General features: G+C 40.0%; 1 protein-coding gene across 1 annotated transcript in view; it reads left to right on the top strand.

The window, feature by feature from the left end:
* Positions 1-16325, top strand: part of LOC129354642 (glutamate receptor-interacting protein 2-like) — a 90242-nt gene extending 73917 nt beyond the window's left edge. The window contains 17 exon segments of the mRNA XM_055024086.1: positions 775-930; positions 1080-1232; positions 1308-1494; positions 3520-3665; positions 4746-4826; positions 7234-7297; positions 7465-7610; positions 8557-8649; positions 8652-8700; positions 10458-10597; positions 11091-11285; positions 11395-11551; positions 14231-14345; positions 14600-14810; positions 14901-15109; positions 15361-15507; positions 15816-16325. Coding sequence (XP_054880061.1) covers positions 775-930; positions 1080-1232; positions 1308-1494; positions 3520-3665; positions 4746-4826; positions 7234-7297; positions 7465-7610; positions 8557-8649; positions 8652-8700; positions 10458-10597; positions 11091-11285; positions 11395-11551; positions 14231-14345; positions 14600-14810; positions 14901-15109; positions 15361-15507; positions 15816-15974 — 2408 coding nt within the window. The 3' untranslated portion in view covers positions 15975-16325.
* The last annotated feature ends 298 nt before the right edge of the window (positions 16326-16623 follow it).

Genomic DNA, 16623 nt, shown 5'->3' with positions numbered 1-16623 from the left:
CTGATCTACGATCTGCGCCGTGCCACTATCATTTCCTGTCAGTGCATCCGTCTCTCCAGCGTGTTTTACTGGACCTAATGACTACCTCAAAGAGGGTTAGATGTGAGTGTTTCCACACTTCTCAGAGTGTTACCCCCAGGGCTGCCAAACACATATTCAGTATCAAATCTTCACAAAGACACGGCCATTTGGATAAGGCGACTCCCACGACTGGGATTGTAGAGGCATGCTGCAGGTTTGGATCAACTTCAACATATTTGGAGGAGCTTTTCATGAAATATTACACAGAAGGTTGGGTATTTTGCCACACTGCAGCTCTGGTTGCGCACAGATGACCTCAGAGTGAGACTCTGTAGAAAAGATTTTTTCCAGCTGCTGAACAGTTCCTACTGTGATATGAACTGAAAATGTAACATGCAATATTGGCGATTTAAAAGAAACGATAACCTGGTTTAAAGTTACTCTGGACTTTCTCCATTGAACAGAGAATCAAAAATATGCGTACATCATGTATAATAATCCCTGTATGGATCCTTTAAATCCCTGCATGGTGTCACACAGCACTACTTGTTCTGAAGCAGGTGTTGAAGTGATTTTGTTCAAGTGCAGCAGTGAGAAAATCCAAACTTCTTTCTGGGTCAAAAAGTTTAACTAACGTCTGGTTTTGGTAATCTTTATTTTGGACCATGACTTCTAATTTGAGTTCTGCTGTCTTTCATTTAGCTGGATTAGCCTTTTATCCCATTCAATAACAAATCGACTTGTTTGTTTCAGTGAAGGTCCAGAAATCAGATCATCCCCACACCTGGGACCCGTGTTTAAACTACTGTCATCCTCAAAACTCGACCCTCAGCAACACAAGTTCCACCATCAACAAGTCCTGGACCGCGTCCAACAACAACACAATCAACAGCCTGGACTACTGCAAGTGTAAGATCTGAATCCTCTAAGGATGTAAGCTGGGTAAAACCTTTCAAAGCAACACTCTGTTTTGCTTTTCCCATTTTTCCTACACTATGTGATTTTCTATATGAGCTGCTGAACAGAAAAATGAAACATATACTTTGTATTTCTTGCAGCTCTTGTGTGTGCCAGTTTCTCCACCAGCTCTACCACCACATCAGGCCCCAGCAGCCAGAGCTCAAACACGCTGCCCAGGCCTGCAGTTCCCATGAGTCCTCGCAACTCGCTGCTCAAACGACGGCAGAGGAAGAAAGATCACAAAAGTTCCTGTGGGTTCCACCTGTCGGACAGATGATCACATTTTACAAACAGTCCATCTAAAACATGCAAATGTGTTTGATTAGTGTCCCTGGCATCAAGTTCGGTCGGTCCTGGCGGTCAGGTGGTCCACGTAGAGACCAGTGAGGTCGTCTTAACAGGTGATCCTCTCAACGGCTTTGGAGTGCAGCTGCAGGGAGGAATATTTGCAACTGAAACTCTCTCTGCACCTCCACTCATTCGATTCATCGAGCCGGACAGCTCAGCCGAGAGGTGAGCACACACACCTATTGACATGTCTGGACTCTGATCTTTAGAGTGTAGCTTTGTCACTGCAGCTTGAAATCTCTGAGAAAGATTCAATACTTTTTTACTTTTCTTTGGTGAATTGATTTATTTTTGCTGACATTCCAAAAAACATGTTGGTTTGTGTGATTCTGAAATAATCAATCAGATCCATCAGATTGTAGCGTTGCCTTAGTTTAAATCCAAGGCCAGTGCTGCATAAGTCACTTATCCATAGTGATACATTTATAATAAAAAGTGAAATACATTATTGAAAGAGCTACATGGCTTCTTTTTTAGTAAGTTTCACTTCAGAATAATAGCTGTTTGTTTTTTTTTAATAAATAAAAATAAAAATAATATTAATACTGAAAAAGTCATTTTCTGATTTAGATACAGCAATTATTCTTCCATCTCTTCTTCTACTGATTTAGATGGATAATTCTTCATAGCACAGATTCATAGTTCTATGTTGAAGCAGTCAAAGTACAGATGGACTGCAAGCGGCAGGCGGTTCCACTTTAAAGAGCTGGACTGATGCGTTTCCCTGCTGCTCTGCCGCTCACTGTGGCTGGCTGTGCATACGTATTGATTTAATGCTGCATTAGCAGAGCTTCTCGCTGTGGCTCTGAGATATTGGTGCTTCAGTGGGAGGATGTGTGAGCATGTGCTGAAGTTTCATGGAGCTTTTCCAAAAATCGATGAATGTGTAATTTTGCATCTTTTGTTTGCACGTTGGAGCTTCCTGTTGCTCAGTTCTACACAACTTCGTTTAATTTAGGTGGTTAAAACCTAATTATCCATTGTGTCTTTGTTGTGTGGTTGTTTACTGGCCAATATTTCCATCCTATGAATTGCTTCTTTGAGCACTGGGTGTGTTTCCACACCCTGGGGCCACATTCCCGATTCCATTAGTGCCCACGCTAAAAACACTAATTAGTTTTCTTCCTCTTGCTTCTGCCTGAGGAATCGATGAGTATATTTATTTTAATTCCACATCACAGCTGCCTGCCTCAAAGGACTCTTAAACTGGGGACAAACTTCACACTTTTCACAGTCTTGACAGATTTTGAAAAGGCTTGAAGTTCAAACTTGCAGGCTGGTTTCAGTAGATTTTAGTTTCACAGACTTCAGGGATCACAGACGGCATGATTTATCAAACCAACTAAACATATCAGATTCACCAGAGCGACAGTCTGAAAGGAAACAAACTTACCAGGAGGTGGCAGTAAAAAAGAAAAAAAAAGTTCTCAGAAATAAGGAAATGGTATGTCTGTGCTCCTCTTCCATAAAATAAAATAAAAAGTTGCATATTAATGTTTTTGTATTACCAGACAACAATATAATGTTTAGTCTGAACGGCACAAATAAACATTTAGATAAATATATTCTGTGTATAAAGACATTTTTATTCAGGCAAGTCATCCTTATGTTTGGGATCTGAATTGTTCAGTAGCAAAGCAGATCCTCAGCATGATGCTGCCACTACCGTGCTTGGCTGTCAGAGTAACTTTTGTTCTTAGTTTTGAAAGCTTCAACTTGACTTCTACAAACGCCTTTACCTGGATTTCTGTCACCAAATTGGCCACTGTATCAGAAAAACAATTACCTTCTTAGTTTAATTAACATACAAAACGTCTGAAAACTAAGAACCTTAAATAGTGAAGGATTTTGTCCTACTGGTGTAAAGAAAGTTTGACTTCTAAGGTAAATGGAGCACACCAATTAAGAAGCAACTGATTACTGCAGTGAGATCAATACATCAACGATCATGGCAATCTTAAAGATCTTAAAGAGTATCTGGAATCAAGAAGGTTTCATCTCACAGTGGTTAACCAGCATGGAACATGTTTCTGTGTCTCTGTAGTGATGCTATGCAGACCAAAGAACAGTGAGATGATCTGAACATCTCAGACCTCAGTGCTTTCAGTGGAACATACATTCTCACTGACTAACTTTAAATATGTTTTTATGTGTTCATGTATCCTGACACCACCTTGATAACTGTTGTAGGTGTGGCCTGCTGCAGGTTGGAGACCGACTTTTGTCAATCAACGGAATCCCCACAGAAGACGGAACACTGGAGGAAGCCAATCAACTTCTCCGAGACGCTGCGTTGACCAATAAGGTTGCGCTGGAAATCGAGTTTGATGTAGCAGGTTTGTGGAGTGAACAAGCTATATCCAACTTCCTGCATCTCTTTTAACTCCAACACATTAGAGTCTTCATTTAGAGAATTGTCTCACCTCATTTGGTTTCTGTGTAGAAGAAAAGTTACATCAGATTCCATCTGAAAAATGAAGAACCAACTAACACCAGGTTACAGTTTAGTCAGTTTCTGTTTTTGAATTGATGAAGTTTAGGTGGGGAATGTTTCTGAAAGAAGCAGCTGAGTGCGATAAACTTTTATCAGTGCACATCTTTAGATAATGGCTGGATTATTGCCTTACACTTAATGTGACTGGTCTTCATCAGTAATGAGTGTTTGTACCAAGGCTCTCAATACCTCTGAGATTTGTGGACTGACTCATAAGATCCAGTCTGGCCACCTGGATCTTATTCCTGCACAATTCCTGCCAATTCTCATCTCCTATCAGTCCTTCTGAGCTGGATTTCTTCAGTTGAATCAGTGAACAGATGAGGGAATTAACATTAAAAGACATTTTGTTCAACTCTGCACTTTTTTCTTCACAATGAGGGTTGGTTGTTCACATGACATTCAACTTCCTGTAAGCTTCATATCATCGAACTGGTACATCAGATACTTGAAATGTAGGCAATTGTGTAAAACTTAAGGATATATTCACAATTGAGCCTTTTGGTCCGCTATTACCAAACCAGAGTTTGGTCCCGACCTTTTATGTCGTTCTGAATTCATTCAGAAAACCGCTGGTGTTTCTTCACAAGTTTGAGCATAAATCACTTATTTGTTTGTTTGTGAAGAGGGTTGCTATTTACTCCATTTCAGCTTGACTGAAGGATGAACATTTTAAGTGTTTTAGGACATGTAAATGAGGAGCTGATCTCAGAACTTTGGGTTATGTGTCTGTGTGCAGTTTAACTTGTGAATTAATGTTATCAAAGTCAATATTTGCCTGCAGAAATGCAGTTCAGCGAAGGAAAGAGCAGATAAACCAAATGTAATTACAAATGTTAAGCTGGATAAATGTACTTATGTGTTGCTTTTTTATTATTTTGTATGTCTGCGGGTTCTGAACACTGTATGTTTTTTGTTATAGAGTCAGTGGTGCCTAGCAGCGGTACTTTCCATGTCAAGTTACCAAAGAAAAGAGGAGTGGAGCTGGGGCTCACCATCAGTGGTAGGAAAACACAAATCCTTCCCAATATGATCTGGCTTTTGTTTGGCAGCACCGCTGGCAGGATGTTTGAATCTCACTGGACGGCCCATCCAAACATACAAGCCAACATACACAGTATGTTCTTCCTGGTCACCCCAGAACCAACCACCTGAAAACATGAACAGCTTTTATACAACAGCATAAAAACCTTTTCATTCAACAGCAGCAGGTTTCTGTTTCTGTATTGGACTCATATATAAAGGAGTTTATGTTGTTTATATTCCTCTGCACCTTTACAACATATTCTACTTTTATCAGTGTATATGAATAACAGTTTTAGCTGGAGACACGACATTAGTTCCTGCTGCCAACTCTCAACCTTCCCTTGACGCTGGAGGCTGTCATAGCACATGTTTAATGCAGATCTTGACATGTTAATGATAACACTCTTTAAAGTGAAGTCGTAGTGCAGTCAGCCTGCATTAAATGTTTATTCTTCCTTTGAGTTGCCTGTTACTGTCTATCCGAGGCTTCATTAGAACCCACAGTTCACTCACAGTTCACCAATAATCTACACAGATTTGCTAACATCACTTCACACTTTGAGAAGAAAAGACCAACATCTTCATCAAAAGAATTAATGAATAGCCAGTCAGAACTGGCTGAAGTTATTTTTTAGCATCATTTTTTCTCTGTTATTAAGAATCAGTGGAAAAATCTCTTTCTATTGGGAAATGCCTTCATTTGATGCACAATTTTCAAAGCTGTTTACTGATGAAAAGGAAGACTTCTTGTTCTTTCCACTGGGCATTTTCTGTTGATAAGATGTCTAAACGATATCGTGACAGTTCATAAACATCTAGGTTGAACTTGGCAGATATTTGGTTTAAAAATAAACGGTTATTTTATGACTGAGACCTTTATTAGAAGCTCAAAAAGCTGAGATGGACTTGTGTAAAACAGAGGAGCATTAGCACGCTCTCCTCACTGTGATTTCTGGCTGCTTATTCAGTTTGGTGCATATGATGACGTTAATGACAATATTATATATTTTAAACTTGTCTTCTGCAACGTTCTGCCTGCACAGACTCCACTCTGTGTGAAGTCGCTCTCACCAGGGTTGTTGAGGTTTTTCTGGTTGGAAATTATGATTCTTGCTGCACAACTGACCTTTTTTCCTGCAGCAGCTCCTTTTTTCCTGCAGCAGGTCTGTGATGATCCTGAGGAACCGTGTTGTGGTCAGTACCACATCCTGCAAAGGTCAACTGTTTAACAACACTTTAGAATAAAATGCATCTTTCTGTCCATCAGTAGAAGAAAATCTGTGAGTAGTTTAGCATAATTGTCACTAGTCTCTATTTTCCTCATGTTAATATTATTACAGCAATTTAACAACCGACAAAAGTTTTGGATCAGTTTATGTTACTAAATCAAAAGTCAAAGCCTAAATCACTTTGAGACCAGGCAGTTATGCTTTTGCTCTAAATTTAGATTAAATATATAGGTCTAAAACAACAGCTATGAATAGACATATCAGGGCCTGGTGTCTGAATGAGACCTATGTATGGCTGTAACACAGAATCAGGTCACGGTTCACTGGGCTGCCTCTGCAAATTCAGCCTGCAATGTTGTCAACTGCTTCAGTTAAAAGGCTGAGAGAAAAAAGGCTGATTTTCTCCAACATGTTCAAGAAACACAGAAGCTAATGGAGATGATTTATTGAGAATAAAACAGTTCTGCTCACACTGTGCACATGTCCTGATATCGTTCTGTGCATAAATGTTTATAACCTGCAAACATTTTTCCACATATTTAAATTCCAAACTTTAAGTGCTGCACTGCATTGAACCTTCAGTTTTAATAAATACATTTATGTCATTTCACAAGAAGCACCCTCCGATATCTCATGATGCTTTTAGACACACAGCAGACAAATTACTATGACGCCTTAGATTAAACCATGTTAGTGTTTAAATCACAGTATAATCATTTTGATGAATTAGAGGATGGCACTGATATCCTATAACGATCCTGTTAAATGTCGCCTGCTTCACTCTGCTTGTTTTTGTATCAAAAAGGTAATAAATGGTTAATAACCGAGGTTATATAACATTCATTTAAATGTTATTTTAATGTTAATGTAACTTATTCATTTATTTATTTATTGATGAAAGCTTTATTCCCTTAGCCTGAAACAGAAAGCGGTGTAATGGTGCCATCTTCTGAGCCTGAGCCATTGTAAATAAAGTTTTTTTTAATAGTAACAGCATACTTATTTTTCATAAAATATTATTAATTTCTGCCATTCATTCAATTATAACATGTATTTTATTCAGTGCTGATTTTATGCCGCACTCTATTGGTTACTGGTTAGTGACTTTGCTGTTCACTGTTTCTGATCTTTAATGTGATCTGGTCTCTTTCAAAGCCAGCAAGAAGCCTGGAGAGCCGCTCATCATTTCTGACATCAAGAAGGGCAGCATGGCTCACAGGTATTCCACATAATTTATTCACAGGACTCGCCCTCACAACACATTTGTTATGATGCCAGCCTTGTGATGGAGCGCTGCACAGCTATATCACAAGGCTGGCCTGTTGTTTTCCTCTTCCTCACATCACTTTCTGCTCCCTGTCACCTGTCATCCTCGCTCCGATTCAGAACTGGGACTCTGGAGCCTGGCGACAAGCTTTTGGCGATTGACAACATCAGGCTGGAGAATTGTTCCAAGGAAGACGCAGAGCATATTCTCCAACAGTGTGAGGAGCTGGTCAAATTAAAGATACGCAAAGATGAGGACAACTCAGGTAACTCTGGAGCTGCAAGGCTTGAGAGTGAGAATAATACTGAAAAAATGTTCAAAATTTTTATTTATGTATTCACTCATTTTTTAGTATTATTATTACGATTGGTTTCGATTCCTTAAAAGATTTTTTTACAGAGCTGCAAAACATTGTTTAACCACAAGATGGTGCTGTCCTCTGCGATTTAAAATTTGCAACAGTGAAACGTTTTTTTGCCTGCCATGCAAGAACAATAAATGGAAACATTAATTTCATAAAAAACAGAAAAAAATGTAACATTGTGCCAGTAAGCAGCTAGAATCACCTGATTTCATGAAGCCGTCAGAGTAAATATCAGTAAATTAGTTGCACTTTTAGAAAAGATTTGACTAAACTCACCTTGTTTTTAGCAGAAATGAGGTAAACATAACCTCAGCTGAAAACACACGTTTCAATAAAACCAAAATGCATAAACATTGTATGATTCGTTGTACTTTGCTGCTCTGCTGGGGCTAAGAAGTTTAAAAGCAGCACACAGAAATGAAAAAAGGAAAGGAAAATGTTTATGTCTTGTTTCACAACCTCATGAAACATTGCTTTAACAAAGGGAGGCAGCAGCGTGCATTCTTCTCTCCAAATGCAACAACTGAGGCGTCAGGGAGGCTGCTCTCGTGTGTGCACACATGCAGGGATAAACTCGCACAGCCGATGTGTTCTTTCGATTGGACGAAATGGAGAATTTTCTCTAGTTCCCATGGAAACTGTATCTTCCTCTTGAGAAGAGTTTTGACCCACTTCTGTAACGACGTCTATGTATCTGTTTGTGTTTCAAAGTGAGCTGGGAACGTGACACTGTATCCACTGGTGCACCAGAGCTCTCGTGTTGGTGTGTTTGCATATCAGATGAGCATCACACACCAGACGGTATTGACTTCTCCTTAGACCTGAAACATTAGTGTGTCTGTTGCAGATGAGCAGGAGACGTCAGGCAGCATCATCTACACGGTGGAGCTGAAGCGCTACGGAGGCCCTCTGGGTATAACCATCTCAGGCACAGAGGAGCCTTTGACCCCATCACTATATCCGGCCTGACCAAGCGAGGCCTTGCAGAAAGGTACTACAACTAAATCTTTATTCAGAGACACTTTGAGCTTCCGTTGCTCACCGGTCGGTCACTCCCAGCTGACGGTCCGGGAATCTCAGCTGAGTCATCATACTGGTGTGCTCGACATCATCTTCCCAGACTCAGGCTGACCAGGCCTGGATGACAAAGCACTGACAACATCAACCTATATCTGAAAAAATGAAACAACTCAGTGTTCAAAGATCCTCAGAAACAAATTTTTACTCACATCAAGATTGATGACAGATGATGTTTGGAGCTACAAAATGTTTCCTCACCACCAGCGCAGAGTCATGTGACACATGGAGATGACCACAGCAACAAGCCTGAGCAGATGATGACATAAACTTTTATTGAGTCCCAATCATGTGAATGTATGCAGGTCACCAGGCAACACCAGCTTCATATTTCACATTAAGACGGCAGCTCACATGCAACTCCACTGGAAAACACTGCTTATTTCACACACACACACACACACCCACACACACACACACACACACACACACACACACACACACACACACACACACACACACACACACACTCCTCCCCCTCTCCCCCACACACACCCACACAAACACACACACACACACACACACACACAGACACACACACACACAGACACACACACACACACAGACACACACACACACACGCACACACACACTCCTCCCCTCCCCCCCCACACCCACACACACACACACACACACACACACACTCCTCCCCCTCTCCCCCCACACACCCACACACACACACACACACAGACACACACACACACAGACACACACACACACACACGCACACCCACACACACACACACACACACACACACACACACACACACACACACACCCCACACACACACACACACACACACGCACACACACACCCATCCCCCCCCCCCCCCCCACACACACACCCCACACACACACCCCCACACACACACATCCACACACACACACACACACACACACGCACGCACACACACACACACACACCCACACACACACACACACACACACACACACACACACACACACACACACACACACACACCCATGCAGACGCCTCACTGTGACCCATTTCTTAGAGATTGTGATGTAATTGTTCTGCATCCTGGACTGAACTGCTGTGCTAAAAGCTCCGTATAATTAAACTTAGTTCAGCCTGACAGAGAAGAAAATGCAGGAGAGAAACTGAGATCAGTATCTGTGGCATTTGCAAAGAAATCTGCATTATTGTTTTCTATTTATGTGCATTTATATAGTTTAACAAGCATAAATCATCACTACCTGCTGCCTACGTAACGACACACTGCATGCCTCTGCCTCCATTGACTGTGTGCTATACCTGCTACTTGAGATGAATGTTATCTGTCAAAGTAGGTCAAAAGACAGTTCTTTCATTTCATGTGTTGTTATATGATGGCAGTAGGTAGCACTAGACTGACCCAGGCTTCAGTTGTGTCGAGGTTTCTTTAAACATTATTTTCTTAAATAAATATTGATCTTTTCTGGTCCTGATTGAAGTTTGGAATATGGATGACAAGTCGGCAACATGATCACAGTGAAATTAAAGATGGTCGTTGTTCATTGTTACCTCATTTTGAGCTGAAGAAGTTCATTCAAAATGTTTAAAAATATTTTCTCCTGAACTCACTGTAAACCTGATCGCTGTGAGAATAAGTGTGTGTGTGTGTGTGTGTGTGTGTGTGTGTGTGTGTGTGTGTGTGTGTGTGTGTTCAGGACGGGCGCTATTCATGTGGGTGACCGGATATTGGCCATCAACAGCGTCAGTCTGAAAGGGAAGCCGCTGAGCGAAGCCATCCATCTGCTGCAGATGGCCGGAGAGACGGTGACCCTCAAAATTAAAAAACAGCTGGACAGTGAGTATCCAAGTCTTCAGTCCATACTTCATGAAAAGTAAACCTCAAAAGTGTCTTGACATTTCCATGGAATTTATGTTACAAAATTGTGAGCACTTTCTCATGAAATGAAAATGTATTGAACAGTTCAGTTCAGTCCAATCAGACTCAGTGGATCATGCAATGTCAGTTCCAAGGAAGCCAACAGCACTTTGCAACAATCTATCATCCTTACCAAGCCAGTGTGAAGGGTGCACTTCAGACTAACACAATGCCTGAGTCACCTGAAGAAGGGACACAAGTAAGGGAGCTGTTAGGGCCAAAATCAAGAGTGGGGGGAGAAAACTACTCAACTTAAAACACATACAATGAGCAACATACGTAAGATACAGCAAACATCTGCAGACCATTTTGACGCTATGCAGCTTTAGAGAACCATGGTTGCAGATGCCAGTCTGTTTTTTTTTATCAACTTTTCATATCCAAATAAAATGTTATTGTTTTTATGTGAAAGATTTAGAGGAGAGGAAAGCAGGAGACGTTGAGGATGCGACAGAGAATGAGGTCAGTGACCCAGAGGAGGATGATTTGACAGACAGCCAACAGACCAATAAGCTGTCAGAACTTTACTCCACAACTATACCGAGCGTGGACTCGGCCATGGAGTCCTGGGACGGTTCTGGACTGGACGCAGGATACGGCAGCCAAGGTAAGCCAGCCAAGATTTGCTCATGCGGTTTGTTCTTTAAAGTAGTGCTGCGTAACAAGGAACATTTCCTTTCTGTCTAAAGGGCTTCTTACATCGTTTTCTTCCACAGGTACATACGCACAACAAGGAGCCGGCATCGCCCTCCATCCACATGAGTGGCGCAGCTCCAAACAGCAACGTAGCACAACGCCACCTCCTGGAAGAAGGAAGAACTACCCGTTTAGTGACGGAGGCTTCAGTGAGGATGAGTGGGACAAACCACCAGGGTACGACTGAACCCAACCGTCAGGCGTGATTTGACTAAACACTAATAGCATCATCCAATAGCAATTTTTCCTTATGACATCTCCAGACGTTTTTTTTATTGTTTCCAAATTAAAACCATGATCGAGAACTTTGATTTGAAAGTTGTCTGCTGTTGTTTCATTGTCACTATTTCAGCTGACTTTTCCTTCCTTCTGCTTTGCCAATAGAGGATTTCAGTTGTCTTCATGAAGGCGGCATGTTTCCAGAGAAAAAGAGATTTCAAAATGTTTAATCAGTTCCAATGCTAGAGCAGAACTATTAATATCTGTAATAACGCTCTGTCTCTTACATCAGCTAAGTTTTGTTTTATTCAGGTTGTTCTTCAAAACCAATAAATTTCTCTAATGATCCTTGTAAAAGGTTGTTCCAATATCACCAGTATGATTAATAAACACTGTTTTATGTTGTAACTTAATGTCAAGCAGAAAGCAAAATGTAACTCTGGTGATACTTCAGGGATTTTTTAAATTAAAGATACTGCCAATGTTCGGTTTCAAACATCAATTCTGATACTATAAGCAATATTTTTACCTAAACATGTAGCTTGTCTTAGTCCAGTTCAAACCCAGTTTTTTCATTAATGTTCTTTATTTCAAATTAGGTAAATCAAAGTTTAACCTGTGGATTTAATTAAACATTTTTATTTTTTGTTGATGTTGCTCCAGGTCCTAGTAAAGCATTTTTTCCGAAAGGTTTTGACACAACCTGTTTTCTGATGGGAGAGCTGGTGCTTTGGACAGAGACACAAACAGAACCGGTGCCAAGTAATCTCTAGACCTGGATGAGTAACAGAAGCAGACGACGTAGCAAAATGGACATGCCTTCAAAAATAATGACATTTCAACTGCGGTGAAAAATAGAGTACATTGAAACGTTTTGATTTCCAAGTCTGTCTGTCACATGTGAAGAACCCATTAGAGCTGAATCCAGACAAATCCAGTCATCGCACAAGAAAACCCTGAAAATGAAACAAGGGGAGAGAACAACAGAACCACTGAAGCTGTTTAAAGCAGAAACAACGATGAGGAAGAAATGAGGACGGACATGATGGAATAGATTTACATATACTTAGAAATGATGACATTTTTGATCATTAACTGCACTTCTTTTCTGACCATGCCTCTGTCAGCTCCAATAGTTAGTGAAACAAATGTTCCTGAATGGCGATTAAATAACAGAGTGAGAGAATCTGAAGCATCTGTGTTTGTATCTCTGAGTGCGGAGCGATGAGTCAGGTTAAGCCTTGTGAGGGCCGTCGTATCTACAGGAATTATATAACTCAACTCAGAGTGGAGAGAAAAACGAATCAAAACTGAATTAATGTCTGAAACTCAGTTACATTACATATATTTTTATAATGAGAAGGAAAAGCCTTGTTCAGTACTGGGCAAAATTTCATTGTGTTGTTGGGATTCCCAGATCTACTGTTCTTCCCTCATATGTAGGTAAAATCAATGTTATAATAAAATTTCTTATGTTTTGGTTCAGGTGTTTATAAATCTTCTAGTCAAAGCTTTCAGCAATAATTATTAAACTGTGAGGGAGCGGTATGCTTATGACATTTATTTTATAAAAAATCATTTCAGGCACAGATAGCATTTCCTTCTGCAGGTTTTTGATGTTTTATAGTTATTGCATGTAATGCAGACCATTTGAAATGTTCTTAGATCAAAGATGCAACACACAACTGCTGTTTTTTCAAACATAAACATCACAGAATAAAGTGGTCTAAGCAATAAATAAGTAAACAAGGTTTCAAAGCAAAGACAATTCATAACAGTGAAATTGCAGAGGCAGCACAAAACCTCTAAAAGGTTTTGATAAAAATTGTCTTGCATACGTTTCATCAGAGCATCAGAGGGTGAAGCAGGACACAAACCTGCAAATCTGTTTGTTCTGTTTGGACAGTAATGTTATGCTTCATTTAGTGAGCCTGACATCTTCTGTTATCAACCATTCTTTTGTTTTTATTATAGAAGAATTGTTTTTGCTCTATGTACAAATGCAGTCAATGTTAATCCTCTCTTGTCTTCTTGAACAGGATTCAAAGTGCAATTTATTCATTTATTAATCTGAAAAGGCTCCAGCCAGGCATCATAGGGAAATAAATTCTGCTTTATGTTGTATTTTTGTAAGTCAGGATGTGCTGAATCTTCTATTTTTTTCCTGTGTCAAATTTCTCATTATCTGCACAACAAAAGTATCCCACAGCCTGGATGTTGCAAACAGCACTGGACTTAGAGAAACTAATACTTAAGACTCTGGCTTTAATTTACATTAGTTTGTATCTATGCAGATTTTCCTACAAATTCATCCATTTTGATTTATTTACATGTGGGAAAACTGCACCGTTTTACAAGATCTTCCTTTATCTGCAATATGAAAAGACTTTGGCTGCTCAAACCTAACACACATTTCACATTTAAAGTGAATTTCAAAATAATGGTTTGTAGTTGCAGTGACTTATTGGTCCTTAAAACTCCCTTATTTAAAACATTCGTTTTCAGCCTGTCACCACTGCATCTCTACTCTGACTATGTTAACCATAGTTAGCTCAAACCACAGTATTTAAATGTATGTATTAATCAACATGATTGGGTGATTGAGGGAATAAATTCATTCTGGATTGTCTGTGGCAGATTTATTGGCCAGCCACCAGATGGTATTCTGCTGGATCCGGATGACAGTTTCTGGTGTCAGGCTCTAGAAGACCTGGAGACTTGTGGTCAGTCTGAGCTGCTCAGAGAGATCGAGGTTTGTTGGCATCCTTGGATATATTTCACAACTTAGAACTACAAAAAATTTATAAAATCCCGAAAAATCTACTAATATGCAAATTGATTTTAACTCATCTATAAGTTACTTAGATGCACAAAACTAAGCAAATGAGAAATTTTTTTGAATTTTTAGGAGCTGACAGGATGATAGCTTGCTTTTTAATGAACGATATCAAACGTATTACTAAAATATTAATTTGTGCGTATGAATTCGTACATTTGGTTGTGCAGGCTTCCATCATGACAGGTACAGCTATCAGTCTGGGAGTAGAAGGTGCCAACAAACCTCCAGCTGAGCCCATCCTGAGCCACAGGATGAGCCCACTGCGAAGAAACTCTCTCCTTCTTCAAGCAAACCTGCTTCACCAGAATGCACACCTGCACCAGGGGGTCCATTTACACGAGGATGTCCATCTGCATGATGAGGTCCACATCCACCAAGGTGGGGCAAGACTAAGAACCCATCTGTTCTGAGGCTGTAACATGTTGGAAATCTTTTTTTCTCTAAACCTTCTTTTCTTATTTCATTCAGACTCCCACTTGCATGACGATGCCCATTTTAACCACGAGGCCCACCTGCACCATGGAGCCCACATCCACCAAGAGAATCAGTCCCCCCTTCTGCACCACGATCCGAAGCTCAAGGCTTCATTAAGAGTCTCAGAGAGAACGTGGGAGTCTCGTCGGATCAAAGAGGAAATGCAGGGAATTTTGTCCCCAACGCCTCTGGAGCTGCACAAAGTGAGCTCACTTCTCTAAACTTAGACCAGTTTCTGCATTTTTAAAAGTAATGCAGCTTAAATGATAGCAATCTTAGTCAATAAAGATAAGACAAATGAATATCATAAGTAAATGAGAATATTTTCTGACATGAAATATGTCAGTGAAGTCTAAGCTCAGGTAGCTGTGAATGTAGCTCACAGGTTCCACATTTCATGCAGACAAATAAGACAAATAAAAATATCTCACAGGCTTGTGTTCTCCTTGACCAGGTAACGGTGATAAAGGACCCAGAGAGCGATGACTTTGGGTTTAGCGTGTCTGACGGCTTCCTGGAGAAAGGCGTTTATGTCAACATGATCAGGCCCGACGGGCCAGCCGACAGAGCTGGACTGAAACCCTTCGACAGGATCCTGCAGGTATTAAAACAGAAAAATACTTTAATACAAGTGCTGGAGAGTATAGGAGACATATACTGACATATATGTGCAATGCAACATGGGCGTAACATTTCAGGTTTTAGTTTATAAAAGTATCAAGCTATTTTAGAGGAAATTTAATTTTGGTTATCGTTTGTAGCACATATTACAACTTCTCACCACGTTTCAGCTCACAATTCTTTCACATTGTAATCAGTTTGGATGCTTTTATTGAAGAAATACGACTGCAATATTAAAATGAGACTGTAGCTTACAGGGGGAACCACTGACTCTGTATTTGCATCCAGGTCAACCATGTCAGAACGAGAGACTTTGATTGCTGCTTAGCGGTGCCGCTCATCACAGAGGCTGGAGACAGACTGGAGCTGGTCATCAGCAGAAACCCTCTGGCCGGCGACACTCCAGAAGACAACAACAACACGTTGGACCATCCCTTAAGTCTGTAACCAACAATGCAAACAAACACAATCTCTTTATAATTGCGCACTAACAGTACAAGTCATAAATTGTGAACTTATTTACTGTGACTGGCCTGGGAATAAACACAGGCTAGCAATAATTCTAAATCCACAGAGACTGAAAACGCTGAATTACAAACAAAACCCTGCATGCATACATTCCATTTACAGAGTTGTACTGCTGTTATACAGTATATTCTTTATACAAAATATAAAAAAATAAAATAAAAATCTGACTACAATATAAAAACATCACCACAACCAACATTTCATTAAAAAGTGTAAATTTCAGAAATTCTGATTCTTTTCATTTTGTTGTTTTTAAGTGAATGAAAATCAACTAACTGGGACTGGTGGTGTTTTTTTTTTTTTCTGTTTTTACAAAAATGCATGAGTCATGTTCTAGATTTATGTAATTTGGAGAGGAAAATGAAAATGGTCATTTAAGGAGGATATTAAGACTGAACATAGAAGATAACAGATATTATCTATCTTTAGCTCATCGATGTCATCATGTGAGACGTTTGTCATGTGTTTAAACACAGTTTCCCTCCTTCGGCTGAGAAACAGTCAATAACAGCTTCTTTTCAATTTCATTGCATTGCATATAAAGAATCACCAAGCAAACCAATAAAAT

The sequence above is a fragment of the Poeciliopsis prolifica genome, unplaced genomic scaffold (assembly GCF_027474105.1).
Source record: "Poeciliopsis prolifica strain line A6 unplaced genomic scaffold, Auburn_PproV2 SCAFFOLD114, whole genome shotgun sequence".
Taxonomy (NCBI): Eukaryota; Metazoa; Chordata; class Actinopteri; order Cyprinodontiformes; family Poeciliidae; genus Poeciliopsis; species Poeciliopsis prolifica.
Note: the sequence above shows the minus strand (reverse complement) of the source record. Positions and strands in the feature narration are given on the sequence as shown.